Source organism: Pongo pygmaeus, chromosome 10 (assembly GCF_028885625.2).
Source record: "Pongo pygmaeus isolate AG05252 chromosome 10, NHGRI_mPonPyg2-v2.0_pri, whole genome shotgun sequence".
NCBI lineage: Eukaryota > Metazoa > Chordata > Mammalia > Primates > Hominidae > Pongo > Pongo pygmaeus.
Genome location: NC_072383.2, coordinates 18,904,376 through 18,923,387, shown reverse-complemented (window position 1 = coordinate 18,923,387; position 19,012 = coordinate 18,904,376). Strand labels below are relative to the sequence as shown.

The window sequence follows — 19,012 nt, the reverse complement described above, 5'->3', positions numbered from 1 at the left end:
TATTATGCCTTCACTGGAAAACTATGCTAATGGATTTTACAGATTATTGTGTACAAAGGAAACCTTGTTACCACTATCTGCCTCTTTTTCTTCAGGTTGGTTGGGATAGAGAACAGTCACTTTTGGTTTAAGCGAGTTGCTGAATGTAGGGATTCTATCCTGTGTATACATTTCTGAGGACAACAGAGTGGAAAGATGATTACAGCAGATCAATATTAAAAGTCAGTGAGACATATCTTTCCCTAACAAAAGATGAAGCAATAATTCATTATTTATTACATTGTAAAGGTAAAAAAATAAATTAGTTGCAAAATAATGATTCTCAAAGGTAAAGGGCTGAGGCTTTAAAGCCCCCTATGGATTCTGTATCATGTGTGCTCTATTGCTCTGCAAGACCTCCCTGAAGTACAGCTCTTTCCCCTTGCTTCAGGGAGTGTTCCAGACATCAAAGGAGAAAGAGAGAGCATTTACCTCCTTTGTGTATTCATTTGTAAGCCTTTATCAGTATTTAAAACTGACTGAATGGGAGCACACAGACTTTTTTATTCACTGGATGTCTGGCCTTGCCTCTCTGCTTTTATTTGGAAAAGGTCATAGGCAAAACTGTAAAGTGGACAAAATTTGTTGAGTTCCCTCTCTCTACTCTGTCCCTGCCACGTGGCCAGTGGGCTCTTTCCTCCTGCCTGGATGCTAATGTTAGCCCTTGAGCTTCTTTAAGGCAAGGATCTCCTTTGTTTTATCGTTAATAGTTCAACAGTGTCCATCATCTCAATGTTTGTCACATTAATGAAAAAATGATAAACTAATTCCCATAATCATTAGGTTCAGAATATATATTTTCATATTAGAAGAGAACTGCTGGAAGAGAGCAATACTTAATCTCAAAGAGTGACTTGCAAATGAGAGAATTTCAGGCATTAGGGGACACGTATTGTGGAGAGGGGGGCGAGAGAGAAAACTGTGACTTTGAATCGCATGGTGCCAAATTTCCACATCTTTTTGCTTCATTTAAAGTCATCTGTGACTTGAGAAATTGCCCCAAAATTTTAGATAAAAGAGTTTAGGGAGGGTTATTTTAAAAAAATAAGTGGACAGATTTTTGCATCATCTCAGTTTTATGGATAGCATATTAAAGTCACACGATATGGTCATTTAATACCCTCTATCAGAGACAACATTGGCTTAATTCATTTCGTGGTTTTCTCAACTGGTACAGAAGATGCTGCTCCATCAACTTGTTCTTAGGCCCTAACTCCTGTCTTGGTTCGTCCTGGACTTCTGCTCATATTTTGCCTCTTCTCCACTTTTGGTTTCACAAGTGATATCCATTGCCTGGTTTCTGATCAGGTCAATCTCCTGGAATTGCTTTAGCTAGGCCAGCTCTTAGTTGACCTCTGAAGCAGCTCTCCTCCACCCAAGTCTGCATGTGCACAGCTGGGTCCAGGAAACTTAATCCTATTCATACATTGAATAGTAAATTATTGAATGTCTATAAAGTGCCAAGTACTGTTCTAGGTACTTGTGATATATCAGTGAATAAAGCAGAAAAAAGATCCTTACACTGATAGAGCTTGCAGATGGGAGCCTCACTTCAGGTTATCCCCATACTTTGAAAGGAACACTTTGAAGAGATTTTTGCATTAGGTGCCTTAAGTGACACTTTATAAAGGAGCTGTGTTATAAAATGGCTTCCTACCAGACAGTTTTTCATTCCAATTGGTTCTCTCTTGGAGTTTGTTCAATCAGACTTGGTAGGAGGAGTGGGAAAGACTGCAATACTGCTGTTCTACCTGTGATATATCCCATAGCATACTGATGCTCCAATTTCTAAAAACACATATTTAAATTCTTTATCTTCCATAAGAAATACTTATTGTAGGTCAGGTTCTCTGGTACAGGGCGTGAGACAGAATTTCACTGTTTGTGATTTACTGAAGAAGTGATCTTCAGGAAAAATCTTGTGAGGGAGTAAGAGCAGAATTATAGGGAAGGGAAAGGAATTAACAAGGATGAGATCTTGGGTCAAGTCTAACCTTGATTGGATTTATGGGGAGGCTCTGGAATGTAAATTATATCTTAGAGATTTTCCCACTTCGTAGGCCAGGGGGCTATGGAATCAGAGGCTGATTCTCCAGAGAAGGGGCCATATTTAGTTAGCAGTCACTGCAGCAGATGGGAGTGGGTGCAGCAGCCAGGTAGAGGCACACAGCAGTGCCTTTGACAGCGCCCAATTTCATATTCCCTGAGTACCATGGAATTTCCAGTACTGTGTGTGAAAATATTGATGGCCTTACAGACATTTCTGTGGATTCATAATTTTTAAAACATTTTTTGAGTATCTACTGAGTTACAGATACCGTGCTGGATTGGTACATGGAAGAGTATGACATGATTGTTGTCTTGAGCTACTCTGTGGACTAAGAGGGGGGAAGGGACAGGGCAGCAGGAGTGTCAAGGGAGTGTGATATGATGTCCGGCAGAGTCATGAACAGTATGCTGTGGGACATGATGTGGAAGCAATACTCAATCCCAGATGGTGGCTGGGAGAGGGTCAGGGAAATCTTAGATGATGTGACATCCTAGGCAGTCGACTCAGAGCCTTCATAAAGTCGGTTATATTATTTTCCTGTGGCTGCCGTAACAAGTTAACACAAACTGGTGATAACAGAAATGTATTCTCACAGTTCTGGAGGCCAGAAGTCCAAAATCAGGGTGTAAGCAAGGCTGTGCTCTCTCCCAAGGCTCCAGGGGAGAACCTTCCTTGCCTCTTTCAGCTTATGGTAGCTCTAGGCATTCCTTGGCTTGGGGCTGCAATCAATGCCTCCCTTTTTGTGACCTTCTCTCTGTGTGTGTCTTCTCCTCTTCTGCCTCTCTTTAGGTCACTTGGCATTGGATTCAGGGCTCACCCTGATAATCCAGGGGGATCTAATCTCAATATCTTTAATTAAATTCTATTGTCAAAGACCCTTTTTCTCCATAAGGTCACATTCACAATTCACAGGTTTCTGAGGTTAGGCTGCAGACATATCTTCTTTGGGGCCACCACTCAACTCAATACTTCACTAGTGGTTAAAGTGTTTCCTATTCCAAATGGAAAGGGACACTACATTTAAGCTATTGTAATTAATTGTTACTTAATGGGGGAAGGGACTCCTGGGCATAAGCTCCAAATGTTATGGTTCCCATTTATAGCCACCTTTTAGGATGCAAACTGTGAGGTAAAGCTTTTAAATTCAAACACAAAGCTTCTAGTTAACTCACTTGCCTTGGAAAATAGGGGCTATTCATCCTGCATTCGCTCTTTCAGTGGAAGAGACTCACGTGAGCCTAAGTCAATTTCACCTCTCAGAAAGGCTACCCACAGTGATGCCAAGTAGTCAAGATGGTTTTCATTCCACTCTTACTTATTCATAGCTCAGTATCTGGTGAGGCAGCTTTCTGATCACTGATAGTGACAGGTGGAAGTTGTGGAGCAGGGAGCGCTGTTGAGGATATATAGAGTTATAGGGCTTGGTGAATAATTGGTCATGTTAGCGAGAAACAAGGAAGACCTCAAGACCTGTGTGAGCAAGACAGAGTATTTAGTTCAGTGTTGAATATGGTGAATCTGAGGAAGCAGTAATTCATCCACGTGAAAAAAAAATCTCATTAAACCCATGACTGATGAGTTTCTAGTTTTTTTTTTTTTGAATAAGACTTTTTTTAAGGAAAGATATTTTGAATATTTTTTCATGAATCGTGAGACGCGAGCTGCAACTTTAAAGTTTTAACACAAACATTTTGCACAGAAGCAATCACTCCCTACATATGATGCTAGGCTTGAGCTATTTTTTAACTCTGATACATTTTAAATATAATTAATATTATTTTATGCTTAGTGCATGTTGCCTGATTCTTAATTTTTATTTGTTTTAAGGGGATGTAGGCATTTTTGAATCTCCCCCCTTAGAGGATCAGGAACAATAACTAATAGGTCATAGGTTTAATACCTGGGTGATGAAATAATCTGCACAATAAATCCCCATGACACATGTTTACCTATGTAACAAACCGACATGTGTGCCCGTGAACTTAAAAGTTAAAGAAAACTCCTTCCTTGTTTTTATTTCTCTTTTTTCATATTCTTACAAACAAAGCTCTCAAAACAGTCCATTTATAATTTATATTCTTTTCTATTCCTTCTTAGTTTCTCCTTGAATCACTGAAAGGAAAAATGGGCTTGATTTTTTTTTTCAAAAGGATGAGAATTATACACAAAAAAGCTTCCCTTCCAACCTTTTTGGAAACAGTGACGTAATCGTGTTTACGTGAATTTGCAAGTATGACATCGATTTACCACTTTGTGTGCACCCATTGTTGCCTTTCAAATGACTCCACTTTTCATACAACTTTAGCAAATGAAGAACTTACTGAGGTGGTGCAAGTGTTTTAACAATCGTTAGTCAATTAGAATAAGTCTCTAATATTTTATTATATTTTTAATATACTTTTAAAACATTGTTTTTTGTTTTTTGTTTTTAACGGAGTCTTGCTGTTGACAGCCCAGGCTGGAGTGCAATGGCACGATCTCGGCTCACGGCAACCTCCCAGGTTCCAGCAATTCTCCTGCCTCAGCCTCTGGAGTAGCTGAGATTACAGGTGCCTGCCACCAGGCCCGGCTAATTTTTGTATTTTTAGTAGAAATGAGGGTTTCACCATGTTGGCCTGGCTGGTCTCGAACTCCTGACCTCAGGTGATCCACCCGCCTTGGCCTCCCAAAGTGCTGGGATTACAGACATGAGCCACCACGCCCACCTAAAACATTGTCTTTTATATATTTTATACTTTATATATTTTTATATTTTTGTTCAAATATTAAAATAAAAATTGTTATCTGGCTATGTTACTTTTTTAATATGCCTGCATTTTAATAATGCATGCAAAAAACAATAAAGTTTTAAGGGAATTAAACATTGAGTTTAATGGAGTCATACATTTAATATGACAGCATAACACCACAAAGTGTATCCACTTAACTTTCCTTTGCCCCAAAGTAGCTTTCTGAAAAACTGAAGAAAATAAGACTTCATTCAGAGCTTTAATAAGAGTCTATTCATGGAAGCGCCTCATGCCAGTCAATGTATCTTATGTTTTATTATAGTAACATGCTAGAGGAATTGTTCTGCTTTTTAAATTAGGCATTTAAAATGAAAATAAGCATCAAATCAAACAGTCTCTGACCAAGTTCCTGTGTATCTTCTTTGCTATGTCTTCTTGAGTGATTTTCATGGGAAGAGTGATCTCATTATGAGTAACATTTCTTGAAGCAGAAAAATATGACACTCCAAAATGATATTGACTTGCTGTTTTCCTGTTATTTAGTGGTCTCAACTATCAATCAAAGCAACTAAATGATGCCTGTCATAATTCATGAGAGTAAAACGTAGATCTAATTTTATCCTTAGGTCATTGAAACTTATAATTGTTAAAACTTTGTCCTGTGAAATTAAAATTAAATCAACAAGGTTAATAATACAAAGAAAAGTAGGAAGAACAGTATGCAAAGAATATTATGTTCAATAGGATCAAGTATAGGTGATGATAGGAGAAATTGTTTTTTTTGAAAACAGGATTGGAACAAAAATTTGTTATTAATAAGTGAGTTTTTAACATTAGAAGGATCTTATTCTTAACTCTCAATTACATAATCACAAAAAAATCAATGTTTCAGGAAAACACACTCAATCCTAACATAAAACTCATGTCACTTATCACAAAGTTAGATAGTCAAGTGTATAAAGGAGAAACAAAACAGAAATAGTAATTTTAAACCACATGAGACATTGCAAAGAATTTTTTTGTTAATAAACAACCCATAAATACTTTTACATACTACATTTCAAAAATGATGCATCTATGAATAATATGATAAAGGTCATAGCGTTGAAGACTTTAAATTCAAGGTCATCATGTTGAAGACCTGAAATTAAATTCAAGGTTGTAGTGATGAAAAATTCAAAGTCAAGGTCTTGATGATAAAGACTTTAAATCCAAGGATATATTGTGTAAGAAAGGACAAACCACTAGCATTCAAGTTATTTATCCAGTTAGTTCGCTGTGAGTACAAAATATAAGAAATCACTAAATGGATTGGCCTAATTACAAATTTTGTTTCATTTATAAATAACTCTCAACTTCAGGAAATCTTTTCACAGAATCATTCAGTCACATGGTATCTATCTACCCTTGTGTAGGTATTTCTGCTACACTTTAAATCCTTATTCAAAACAATTCCCTCTCCATTTCTCTATGTTTTTAAGTATAAAATATTTTAAAAGAAAGAAATGTTGGCTGGGCTTGGTGTTTCACACCTGTAATCCCAGCACTTTGGGAGGCCAAGGCAGGCAGATCACGAGGTCAAGAGATGAAGACAATCCTGGCCAACGTGGTGAAACCCTGTCTCTACCAAAAATACAAAAATTAGCCAGGCATGGTGATGCGTGCCTGTAGTCCCAGCTATTCGGGAGGCTGAGGCAGAAGAATCGCTTGAACCAGGGAGTTGGAGGTTGCAGTGAGCCGAGATTGCGCCACTGCACTCCAGCCTGGTGACAAAGTGAGACTCCAACTCAAAATAACAAAAAAAAAGAAATGTCTGTCCCTTAGCTAGAGAAAAAAAGCAACCCATTTCCTTCTTTACTTCAAAAACACAAAACAAACCAAAACAATCCAATTCCTAATGTAATGTCATACAGAACCCAGGGCCTGGAACAATATTTCATTCTGGTTTTCCTGCTATATGCTGAGAATAATTTAGTTATTTACATTATTGAAAAATCTATTTAGCAGACTAGAATCATCCCAATGCTTCCATCAGCAGAAGGCTTGCTAAAAAAGGCACGAGCAGTGGCATCTACGAACGGGAACATCAAAGACTCTACTCTGTCTTTCTCCTCATCTTCTGATTCATCCATATCTGCTGAATCATCATCATCATCATCATCATTTTTTCTCTTCCCCCTCATCTTTCTCTTCCATCTCTTCATATTCATCAGGACCCATTTCCAATCATACTATAGACACCCTGAACGTTGGACATGCCATGTGGAATTGGAGAATGGCAACATTAAAGATATTTAAAGTAAAGGAAATGGTAGGTATAATACCATTCCATATATCCTGGTGTTGTAGAGAATGTGGTACAGCTGCTCTAGTCATATCCCCAACCTGGGCTGATGATTGGAAATTCACAAGCTAATCCAGGTCCTTGAACTTCTTCTACTTCACCTTTAGCATTCATTAGTCTCCACTAGCAGCCGTCCAACTGACAAGCCTTCTCAGGAATAGCATCTTTTGACGATCTTAATTTGGTATGTGAAGAAATAGTGGGGTGGATGTACAGAAGCTAAGTTCTGGGAGAAACGATGGGGAAACTGAAATGCTAATATCCTCAGGTGTTGCTACAGAAATTCTGGCATCTCATGAATCAGTCTTATTTCTTCACTAATAATATTTCAAATTTATGCTTTGGGAAAAGTTTAGTGCTCTAGAAATTTTCAATAGAATGAGTATACATTAGCCTTTGGATTTTATGGTTTATAACTGATGTTGCACAGAAAGTATTTTTATACCACATATTCTTCCAAAAACATTCAGTCTCATAACTAGATTTTACATTAAAATCTTCAAGGAGTAGATATACAAATTGCACTTGTCATTTAAAGCTACAAGAAAGGCATCATTCAGATTTGAAATTCTGTTTGGATTTAACTCCCCGATTAACAGTAGCAACTGTCCAACTGGTAGATTTTGAAAATTATGACAAATTATCCTCTTAAATAAAAATGACATTGACAAAGACTCAAAACTGCCTGAATTTTATGGTCTGTATCAATTATAAGGTAAAGAAATCTTCTGCTTCCTCTGAAGCTGCCCCATAGAGAAGCTGGCAATTAAAAAGGCATCCTTGCCTGTTTAGTTAATCTTACCAGTAAAGACGATGGGCAACCTGGATGCTTTGCAAGGAGCGGTGGAGTAGAAGTTGCACTAAAGGACTCTCAAGGTTCCATTCAAACTTGACAGCCTGAAGTAAGAGACACAATTACTTTACTTCTCAGTAACAAAATTATAGCAGAATACAGAGGGACTTCAGAGGCTTGAGAAAAGACTGGAGAAAACAGCATGCACATTTTAACAAAATGCTAATAACACATTCGATGATTTTATGAGTCGGTATATGACTAATAACAAAACACACATACATTACACCATTTGGATTTGTGTAGTCTTGCTTCCTTTCCTTGTATATGGATAAGAAATAAGGGCAGGTGGTTGGTGGAGTTCAACCATGTGCCAGGGGAGAATACTGACACGAAAAGTCCTGGATTATTAAATACAATATTATTAAGCCACAGATATTTTTTCCTATTTGGAGATGAAATTAATGCACACTCAAAGCCTTAACAGAAATCATCAACTGGTGTATCATTATTAACCTCCAGGCCTTGAGGTTTTGCTTAAAATTTCAAAACTGACTGTTACTATCATAACTCAGTCCCAAATCCTTTCTTTCATCTCCACTGTGAACAACTCTTAACTTTTTATGATACTCAACTGGGTAGAAAACACAGATAACAGTGGCAGCCCCCACTATCCTTAGGGACCTAATTTAGGGCTTCACTTGTCCTCTGCAGGGACTTCACTGACAGCAATCTGTAGCTGAGCTGCTGTCATCATCCCAGGAATCTGAATATATGAAAATGAAAACCAAGTTCTCATAAAAATGCTCATTCCTGCTTGAGAGACAAAGCTTATATCTTTAGTTGTTTGACAAACCATTTAAGTCTCTCTCTTACACACACACACATGTGCACACACAGACATACTCTCTAAAAGCTTCAGAGTCTAAGCCAGGCTTTATACCACAGTACAGACAGCAGGAAAAAATGAGTACAATATCCAGTCATACATACACTTGAAGAAACACTTCAATATGCTAGCCATCCTCAAGAATGAGAAAGTTTATAAATTCCTAAGGTGTGAGGGTGCTGAAGATGAGTTCGGCAAATTTGCGTAAACTCCTGATGCTGTCTGACTGTAGAAGGACAATAATGTGTGCTGTCTTAAACTGTAGCCATGGCACTCTCTCACTTACGTGCTACCGCTGGACTGACTAGGTCATGGGTTTTATTTATGCCCTAATAGTGAGCATATTATATGAGCATATGAGCAGGAGGTATGTTTCAGAATTACCTACATGCTTGCCTTTTTAGATGTCTGCCCATTATTTCTTGAACCCAGTATCTATTTGTTACCCCTCGCTTCCTGCTTTACTCTGTCCACTGATACAATTTCCCCCTAAATCCTGCCTGACTATCTAGAATGTAGACAATTTTTCTGGTGAACACCACATTATCTGAAGTGGTTTGCAGTAATCCCTGGGTCTGGGTCTTATTTGACTCTTAGCTATGAACTGTATCTTCTGTTTTGTTATGGCCTTAGGGTCCTTTCTTACAGCTTTAATATAGACTGCATAATTCTAACATGATAATACATAACAAAATAGCATGACTCCAGAAAACAACCAACAGGTTAGGATTTTTTATGTGTTGGAAAGTTTGAAATTCAAGGTAGAGTATAGAAGTCCAAGGACAATGAATGTTTTGAAATTCTTCCAGTGTTTTTTTTTTTTTAATTTTCTAGTCACATTATCTATTTATTTCCATCTCAGGACATTTTATAACTTTCCTTTTTAATCGTAACATAGTTGAAACTTTAATTTTGCCTTCTGTGTATTTGCTGTGTTAGATTGTGAGCACCCCGTCTTATACATTTGGATTTGCGGCAGTATGGGTCTCAATGACATTCCTGATGCCAAGTGTACTTACTTAGATAGAGACTTTCAAATGAGTTTAATGTCTACAGACTTTTGTGAAAACGTATTCTCCTGAATTGGGCTAGAAATAACATGTTGCCATACCCATGAGTCATGAGATGAACGGTAAACTTGTAAGTTAGATTAACCCTTATTTTCGAGAAAGATTGGATTGTACTCTATGGTACAGCTATTTCTAAACCAGCTCTCTTTTTTAAGGAGAACTTCAGAGAAATTCATAATCTCTGTGCAGTCATACTCTACTAAAGTTTATTAATATAGGCTCCTTCTACCAGTTTCCAGTCACTTTTCAAAACCTGAGGCAACTGACATTCAAACTAGCTGTAACAACCTGACCTTTCAGATTAAAAAAAAAGCTGGATTAAAAACAAAACAAAGCATAAAAACCACAAGTTTAGATCTATTTAGCTGTCAGCATACAGTCATCCTGGAAAAAACAAAAACAACTTACCTTCTATTCTATATCTATTAGATATTCTGTTATTTACATGGTCATGTGTGGCATGTGTAATTTACTTGTTTATATTTCATCATATTCAGACTAAATCAGTCTTTGCTTACATTTCTAGATAACTTTATATTATTTTATAAAATTACTCCAACATTGTGATATTTGATGTTACTAAAATGTACTATTTGGTGGCAAAATTTGGCTATTAGAAATTACTATGATAAAATTTATGATCAATATTATAAGCCTCTAAAGAAGTGCAAGAAACTCATAAATTATGAAAAGCTGCCTAGCAAATGATTATTTTCTACATAACATTTATTTGGTAATTTTTATCATTTTATATATACATATTTATAAATTTTTATCATGAGCATGTCTATTTTTTCATGTTCTAATTGATAAATGAAATCATTTTAAAAAATTTTTCCTTTTTGGAATTAATGTATTTTGTAATTGTAACAATTTCAGATAGAGAATGTCTTCATTACCCATGTTGACATCATTTAGTCCCTAGGGTGGCCAAATTGCAATATCACTTCTAGATAGACTTGTTGATTCACTGGGAACCTTTTAGAGATAATTAGTTAAAACCCTGGGTTTCCTTAGCAACTCTGCTATTCTTACCTGAACTAGCTGTGGGAGATATTCCAGTAGTTCATCATTCAAGAGGTTGTCTAATTGTTGAACTGCCACTTTACGAATTTCTTGATCTGGAAAACTAATACACAGTAAATATATCCACTAAGCCGTTAATGGTAAGGAATAATGCGTAAGACATGTCAGGGAGAACAGAGAATGAATTCTACCCCCAGTGCATAAGGTAAAACAACTATCCCACAATTGATTAAGGTAATATTAGCACCAAATAATTATTATTTTTCCATATTCTATACTCTCATGTGGACTGCAGTAGGAAATCCTTTCAACTAGACTTTGGAAATGTGGTTTTAAGTCTGATTCCTGCCAGCTTTCTTATCTATAAAATATGGATCATGGATAATCTAAAATCTTTTCTAAAGTAGTATGAAAATCTTTGCTTCTTATTTAGCCAAGCATTTGATAAATAAGTTATTACCAATTGGAGATCTGATTATATGATTAAAAATGGGATCTAATATTTTTAACTAGTCTTAGCCAGATCTCATCACTAACCAGAAATCTGAAGTTCTTTAGAATAAATAAACAAAAATAATTTAATACAGCTAAATCTTACTAGACTGTGAAGTTCTTGAAGGAAACTGTGCCTTATTCATTTTTGGATGGCATTTGCCTGTTGTAAGATTTAGCACCCATTAGGCACTTAATAAATGTTTTTTATTTAAATAAATTTGTGAAGGTATTTAGCATTTGAAGTCCTGTTCCAAAGACAATTTATCCTGAAATGGATTCCTCAAATTGTCATCTTGCTCCATCAGAAGAAATAGATTCAATTATCTCAAAGTTCCTGGGAAGTGCTTGGAGATAATTTTGGCTCCATATTGCTTTGACATGATTAGATATTACTAGGGCTTTGGTAAGAAGAATTAATTTTAAAGAAACAATTTTTTAGAAAAAAATTAACAAGCATAATTTAAAATGTGAAAGAATTGCTTATAGTAATTTATTTACAAATAAATAAACAAACAAACCAGAAATTACTTTTGTAGACAACTAACTGAATGCTTTTCAACCAATCAGGTGAGGGCTCTAAAGATTGGCTTCCAGCAGGAGGTTAGAAAACTGTAAAGTCTTTAATGGTCAGTGTTTTCTCCGCATATCAGGTTACTGAAGGGTTAAATGGGAACTATGCCGCCATCGAGTCAAGTAAACAATGGTATCACACAATTCAACTGTCCTTGATGGCAGCTTCAAATGGAATGCTAAGCAAGTTACATATTTTTTCTTCATTAAACTGAGCATTTTAATTGCAAAGAGAATTTTACCTATAAGGTTAGTCGGTCAAAACTCTTATTTCTGACCTGCAAGTACATTTCCAGTATTTTTCTCCCTTTGAACATTCTAACAACGAGACCTACTGAGAACTGCGGTCCAGACACATTTGGTGAAGTATTGCAAAGGTCAGAAGATCTCAGCATAACGTCATGCACAGGTGGAGGGCAGAAAGAGTGCAATTAAAATGCAAAGCTAGAAGCAGTTCAGCTTGTTTTAGTACATTAAGACTTTAGATTCTCCTAACTAAATGTGACTGACTCTAATTTATTGCTCTCAATTATTAAACCATTTGTCTGAAACTTGTAGACATCAAGGTCAGTGTGAGGACAGTTTGAAGTCTTGGAGGGAATAGTTACTAGGTAAGTTTTGTTGCCTAAGTGATGACTTGTTAAGTTAGCTATCAGTCGCCCCTGTTTCCCTGTGTGACTATTTTACCTTATTGATAGAAATGACAAAAAAGGAGTATAAAAGGAACATCACAACAAAACAAAGCTCTTTGGTGAATGCTATACCTTTAACTATGTGTTTATTTCCACTAGAATGCAAACTCCAGAAAAGTAGTAAATTTTTGTCTGTTTTATTCGTAGATGTGTCCCCAATGTCTTCAGATTTGTAGGCACTCTCTACATATTTCTTAGAAGACTGTTGAACCTGAACTCATTGTCATTACACCTAAACATCTTTACTACCAGCCTTCCTCACTGTAGTCTGTGTTATCACCTTTCTCCAATTACATAGACTTAAAATGTTAAAGGTAATATTTTGCCTCTCTTTATTACTTTTTTCACCTTTCCCATCTGATGGAATTCTATTCATCCATGAACTCCAAGCTCAAGCATCAATTTACCTGTGAAGCTGTTCCAGCAATATTTTAACACCCTGTGGAGTTGATAACTCCCTTCTCTATAAAATTCTATATTATATACATCATTGAGGGCAGGCTCATTTATTTATGTTTCCCTAGCCCAAGCGCAGTTGAATAAAAGTTTGTGGAATTCCTAGTATTCTCTTATCTTTACACCTAATCAGTTGCCGAGTTCTGTTGATTTTTCTATCCTAATGGCTCTAGCCTTCAATGCTTGCTTTTAATTTCTTCTGCTGCTATCTAGTCTAGGCCATAATTACCTCATGCTAGTACTAACATTTTTAGTAGTAACACCTTATCAAATCCCCTAAAGTATTTTATTTCTCATAAAACATTAAATGGTTTTCTATATCCAATAAACCTCCCTTTAGTACATACTGCAATCTAAATATTCAAGGCTAGCAAAACACTCTAGGTTTTTCTTCTACCATTAATATTCACTGAACCAGGCTGGCTCATCGATATATTCTACTCTGAAAATGCATGTGCATTTTCACCGTTGTGCACACACTGTAACATCTGCTGGAAAACCCTCCCTTAGTTCTTTAAGTTCTAGTCCTCCTTCAAAATGTAGATCAAATTCCCTTGAAGGTGCCTCTGTTAGTCCTTAGTAATCACTTCTCTGAATGCCAAGAATATTGACTGGTTGACTCCCACTTAAGATATGACAGTGTGTATTAGAATTTATCTTTTTACATATGTGTCCTCATTCCTCAACTACTGACTAATTCAACTGAAGATGAGGATTGTTCAATATTTTCCTTTTTGTTCCTAGGATTTAGCGACTTACTCCATATATGGTTGCAATGAATAAAAATGCACTGATCATGATGATAATAATTACAAAAATCCTACTATAAAGTCAATTTTATTTCCTTCTGTGTTTTGAGATAGTTTCCATTGGTTGCAATAGGTTTAATTTTATAAATACCGCTCGTATAAATTCCAGATCTTTTTTTCTCTCAGTCAAAAGCATAGAAGAAAAACAAATCTGAAGGCTATGAAAGAGATGGATGTACAGGCATACCTCAGAGATATTGCAGGTTTGGTTCCAGACCACCACAATAAAATAAATATCACAATAAAGCCAGTTGCACATTTTTTTTGTTTTTTTTTCAGTGTATGTAAAAGTTCTGTTTATACCATACTGCAGTCTACTAAATGTGTAATAGCATTATGTCTAAACAAATCATTAAATTAAAAACTTTTATTAAAAATACTTTGTTGCTAAGAAATGCTAACAATCAACTGAGCCTTCAGCAAGTTCTAATCTTTTTGCTGGTGGAGGGTGTTCGGTCCATGTTGATGCCTGCAGACTTATCAGGATGGTGGTTGCTGAAGGTTGGGGTGGTTGTGGTAATTTCTTAAAATAAAGACAACAATGAAGCTTGAATCGATTGACTCTTTTTCATGAAAGATTTTTCTATAGTATGTGATGCTGTTTGATAGCATTTTATTAACAGTAGAACTTCTTTCAAAATTGAAGTCAATTCTTTCAAGCCCTGCCACTGCTTTCTCAACCATGTTTATGTAGGATTCTAAATCCTTTGTTATGATGTCAACAATGTTCGCGGCATCTTCACCAGGAGTAAATTCTATCTCAAGAAACCACTCTTTTTTGCTCATCCATAAGAAGCAACTCCTCATCCCTTCAAATTTGTCATGAGATTACAGCAATTCTGTCACATCTTCAGGCTCCACTTCTCATTCTAGTTCACTTATAAGTTCTACCACATCTACAGTTCCTTCCTCCACTGAAGACCTGAACCCCTTACTGTCATCTATGAGGATTAGGATCTACTTCTTGAAACTCCTGTTAATGTTGATATTTTGACCTCTTCTCATGAATCACCAATGTTAATTATATCTAGAATGTCAATTATATCTAGAATGGTGAATCCTTTCCAGAAGGTTTCCAATTTACCCAGATCCATCCGAGGAATCACTGTCTATGGCAGCTGTAGCCTTATGAAGCCTATTTCTTAAATAATAAGACTTGAAAGTCAAGATGACTTCTTGATCCATGGCTTCAGAATGGATGTTGTGTTAGCAGGCATGAAAACAACATTAACCTCCTCATACGTCGCCATCAGAGCTCTTGAGTGACTGGGTGCATTGTCAATGGGTAGTAATATTTTGAAAGGAATCTTTCTGAGCAGTAAGTTTCAACAGTGGGCTTAACATATTCAGTAAACCATGCTGTAAACAGATGTGCTGTCATGCAGGCTTTGTTGTTCTATTTATAGAGTACAGGCAGAGTCACTTTAGCAGAGTTCTGAAGCATCCCAGGATTTTTGAAATAGTAAGTGAGCATTGGCTTCAATGTAAAATCACCAGCTGCATAGCCCTATCAAGAGAGTCAGCTTGTCTTTTGAAGCCTTGAAGCCCAGCATTGACTTATCTTCTCTAGCTATGAAAGTCCTATATCTTTTTCCAATAGAAGGCTGTTTCATCTATATTGAAAATCTGTTGCTTACTGTAGCCACAGTCTTCAATGACCTTAGCTGGATCTTATGGATAACTTGCTGCAGCTTCTACATCAGCACTTTCTGGTTCACCTTTAGGTTACAAATATGGCTTTTTTTCTTGCTTTCTTTCTTTTTTCTTTTTGAGACAGAGTCTTACTCTCAGGCTGGAGTGCAGTGGCGCAATCACTGCAACCTCTGCCTCCCAGGTTCAAGTGATTCTCCTGCCTCAGCATCCTGAGTAGCTGAGATTTTAGGTGCCTGCCGCCACGCCCGGCTAATTTTTGTATTTTCAGTAGAGACGGGGTTTCTCCATCTTGGCCATCTGGTCTTGAACTCCTGACCTCATGATCCACCCGCCTCGGCCTCCTAAAGGGCTGGGATTACAGGCATGAGCCACTGCGCCTGCCTGGCTTTTTTTCTTAAACCTCATGAATCAACTCTGCTAGCTTCAAACTTTTCTTCTGCAGTTTCCTCATCTCTCTTAACCTTCATGAAATTGAAGAGAGGTAGAGCCTTGCTCTGGATTAGGCTTTGGCTTCAGAGAATGTTGTGAGATTTGGTCTTATATCCAAATCACTCCAACTTTGTCCCTTGCAGCAATAAGACTGTTTCACTTTCTTATCAGTTCTGTCTTCACTGGAATAGCACTTCTAATTTCCTCCAAGAACTTTTCCTTTGCATTCACAATTTGGGTAACTGTTTGGCACATGAAACCTAGCTTTTAGCCTATCTGAGCTTTCAACATGCCTTTCACACTATGCTTAATCGTTTTAAGCTTTTGATTTAAAGTGGAAGACATATAACTCTTCCTTTCACTTGAATACTTAGAGGCCATTCTAGGGTTATTAACTGTCCTAGTTTCAATATTGTAGGGTCTCAGGGAACAGGGAGGCCCAAGGAGAGGGAGAGAGACGGAGAGCAGCTAGCAGGTGGAAGAGTCAGAACACACATAACATTAATGGATTAAGTTCACTCTGTACTGTTGGTGCACCTTGTGGTGCCTCAAAACAATTGCAATAGCAACATCAGCAATCGCTGATCACAGATCACCATAACAGATATAATAATAACAATAATACTTGAAATATTGTGAGAATTTCCAAAATGGGACATAGTTACACAAAGTAAGCACATGCTGCTGGAAAAACCTCACTGATAGATTTTCTTGACTCAAGGAAGCCACAAATCTTCAGTTTGTGAAAACACACTATCTGTGAATTACAGTAAAGTAGAGCACAATAAAGTAAGGTATGCCTGCATTTTTTTTTCAGAAACAGGAGAACAAAAAATTAGTAATACAGTACCTATAGAGTATAGTCAAAAAGGAAAATTGTGTATTTGTATCAATATATGCAAATGCTGGGAATAATTTTTTGCACTTTAATGGAAAGGGATGTCTCTGTTTATTTATTACTGTTGCTTGAAGTTCAAGAAGAAACTGAAAGAGAAATAGCTATAAAACCAACCACATGACATTCTGAGATGTGACTAAGGCCTAACTTGACATTAAAGCATATCTGAACATAGCTTGCATTTGACTATTTTAGGAAGTGTTGGCCACATTAAAAATGATGCCAGCAGTACTGCTGAAGTTCCTGGGACATGGGCTCTTTCATACTTGTTGGCAATGTAGGTCAACATGTATTAAAACAAAAACAAATAAAATTTTAAGTGTCTTATTTTTTTGATCTATCTATTTACCTTTTGGGAATTTATTTTAAGAATATGATGAGTGACATGTGTGAAGATATGTGTATGCAAACAAAATTGGGAATAATATAAATGTCTAAAAATTAATAGTTAAATATGATATAACTATGTGATGGAATATATGCAGTCCCTAAAAATAGTAAAAAATGTTTAATGAAATAAAAATACTAAGAGCCATTTTTTGTAGTATAATACCATTTTTTAAATATGTATATGTTTGTCAATATGATTAACAAAAAGATGAGAAGGATCAAAACATTAATACCAAATATCTGAATGGAGGTGTCATAGATTACTTTAATTTTCTTTTTTAAGCTAAGTTTTAAAAAGTTTTCAAATTTTCTATACGAAAGTTTTATTAATTGCTAAGAAAACGAATAATACTTTTTAAAAGTAAAGCTTGTCCAACTAGTTAATGAGTATATATGAATAATTACAAACTTATGACTAACACTAGAAAAAAGCTTCAAATCATATGCCCTTTTAAGAGTATACATTGTTGCGTGAAAGAGCAAGCATTCTACTTTTTAGTTGACTTAGAATTTTCTTCTAAGATAGGATACCTCTGGAGAATTTATGCTTAACCTGATACCTTTTCAAAAAGGGCTCCTGAACTCAGGTATAGATCGATGGACAAATATGTTCCACAAATCCTGGCATTTCTTTTCTGTGATATTATCTGAAATTATTTAAACACTCTTTTGGGATATAGTTGTTGGCATTTCATGCTCAGTAACTTGATCCTCAATGAGGTGAGGGCTACCCATTATTTCTCTGACTTTGGTGTGATATTTACAGACTGAAATGTCATATGTAACAGAAGAACTGCAACCTATTTTGAATTTTCCACAAGCCAGGTTATCCTGCTTTATTTGATTTGCTTGAAAAATACATATATAATTCCTGCATGTCATATCAGGAGACACTCTTTAGCAATTCTGCTAACCTTGGAACTACTAATTACTATCGAAGTGAATATTACACTTTGAGTATGGGACAGAAACAACGTACTGCTAGAAGATTCATGAGGCTGATGTCAACTTGGATCTTAATTACATTTACAAGAAACTTCCTTATAATCAATCATAAAATAGATTATTACAGTGTAACAAATGGACATCTGGCTTGAGATATAAAAAAGATAAAGGTCAGTAAAATTTCATTATTTCTTGGGAAGCAGATCATGTAAAGCAAAATAAATTTTCATTTATTATGAAAAAATATTTCTTAAAATTAGGCTTGACGAGAATTCATGTACAATAATCAATTCTTTAAGGTAGTTCATTATTCTCTAAGTGTTCACCTAAGCACTTTATGTTACTTGATTTATTTTCCCAAATGTGTCTTAATAGGGAGGAAACACAAATCACTCTGTCTCTCTGTTCAGGATTTAATTGGCCTCCAAGTTGAGCTAACAATTGAGTCTCTGGAATCTGTTAAAGGACAAGACCTCATCGCTAAGATAAATATAACTCTATACAATAACCATTAAGAAATTACCTACCCTTGAACATGAGCCATTGTCCAATGAAGACATTGAGAGACAAAGAAAAAAATAGTCCATGAAGGCTAAGATTGTAAGGGTTAATAAAAAGAATCAAAGACACATGGCTAAAAACTCAGAAGGTAGAAAAGGTATAATTAAAGCAACTTCATGATTATTTTCAAAGGAACTTCAGTGAAATAGCAACTCTATATCTTGCCAACAATGT

At 36.1% G+C, this 19,012-nt stretch overlaps 1 protein-coding gene and 1 pseudogene across 1 annotated transcript in view; both read right to left on the bottom strand.

Moving 5' to 3' along the window:
• Nucleotides 1–19,012, bottom strand: part of PIK3C2G (phosphatidylinositol-4-phosphate 3-kinase catalytic subunit type 2 gamma) — a 379,881-nt gene that overhangs the window by 225,340 nt on the left and 135,529 nt on the right. The window contains exons 16-17 of the mRNA XM_054443284.2: nucleotides 10,950–11,043; nucleotides 7,965–8,059 (exon numbers count right to left, since the gene is read on the bottom strand). Coding sequence (XP_054299259.1) covers nucleotides 7,965–8,059; nucleotides 10,950–11,043 — 189 coding nt within the window. The remainder of the gene's footprint in view (nucleotides 1–7,964; nucleotides 8,060–10,949; nucleotides 11,044–19,012) is intronic.
• LOC134737633 (F-box only protein 3-like) lies at nucleotides 6,865–7,628 on the bottom strand (annotated as a pseudogene).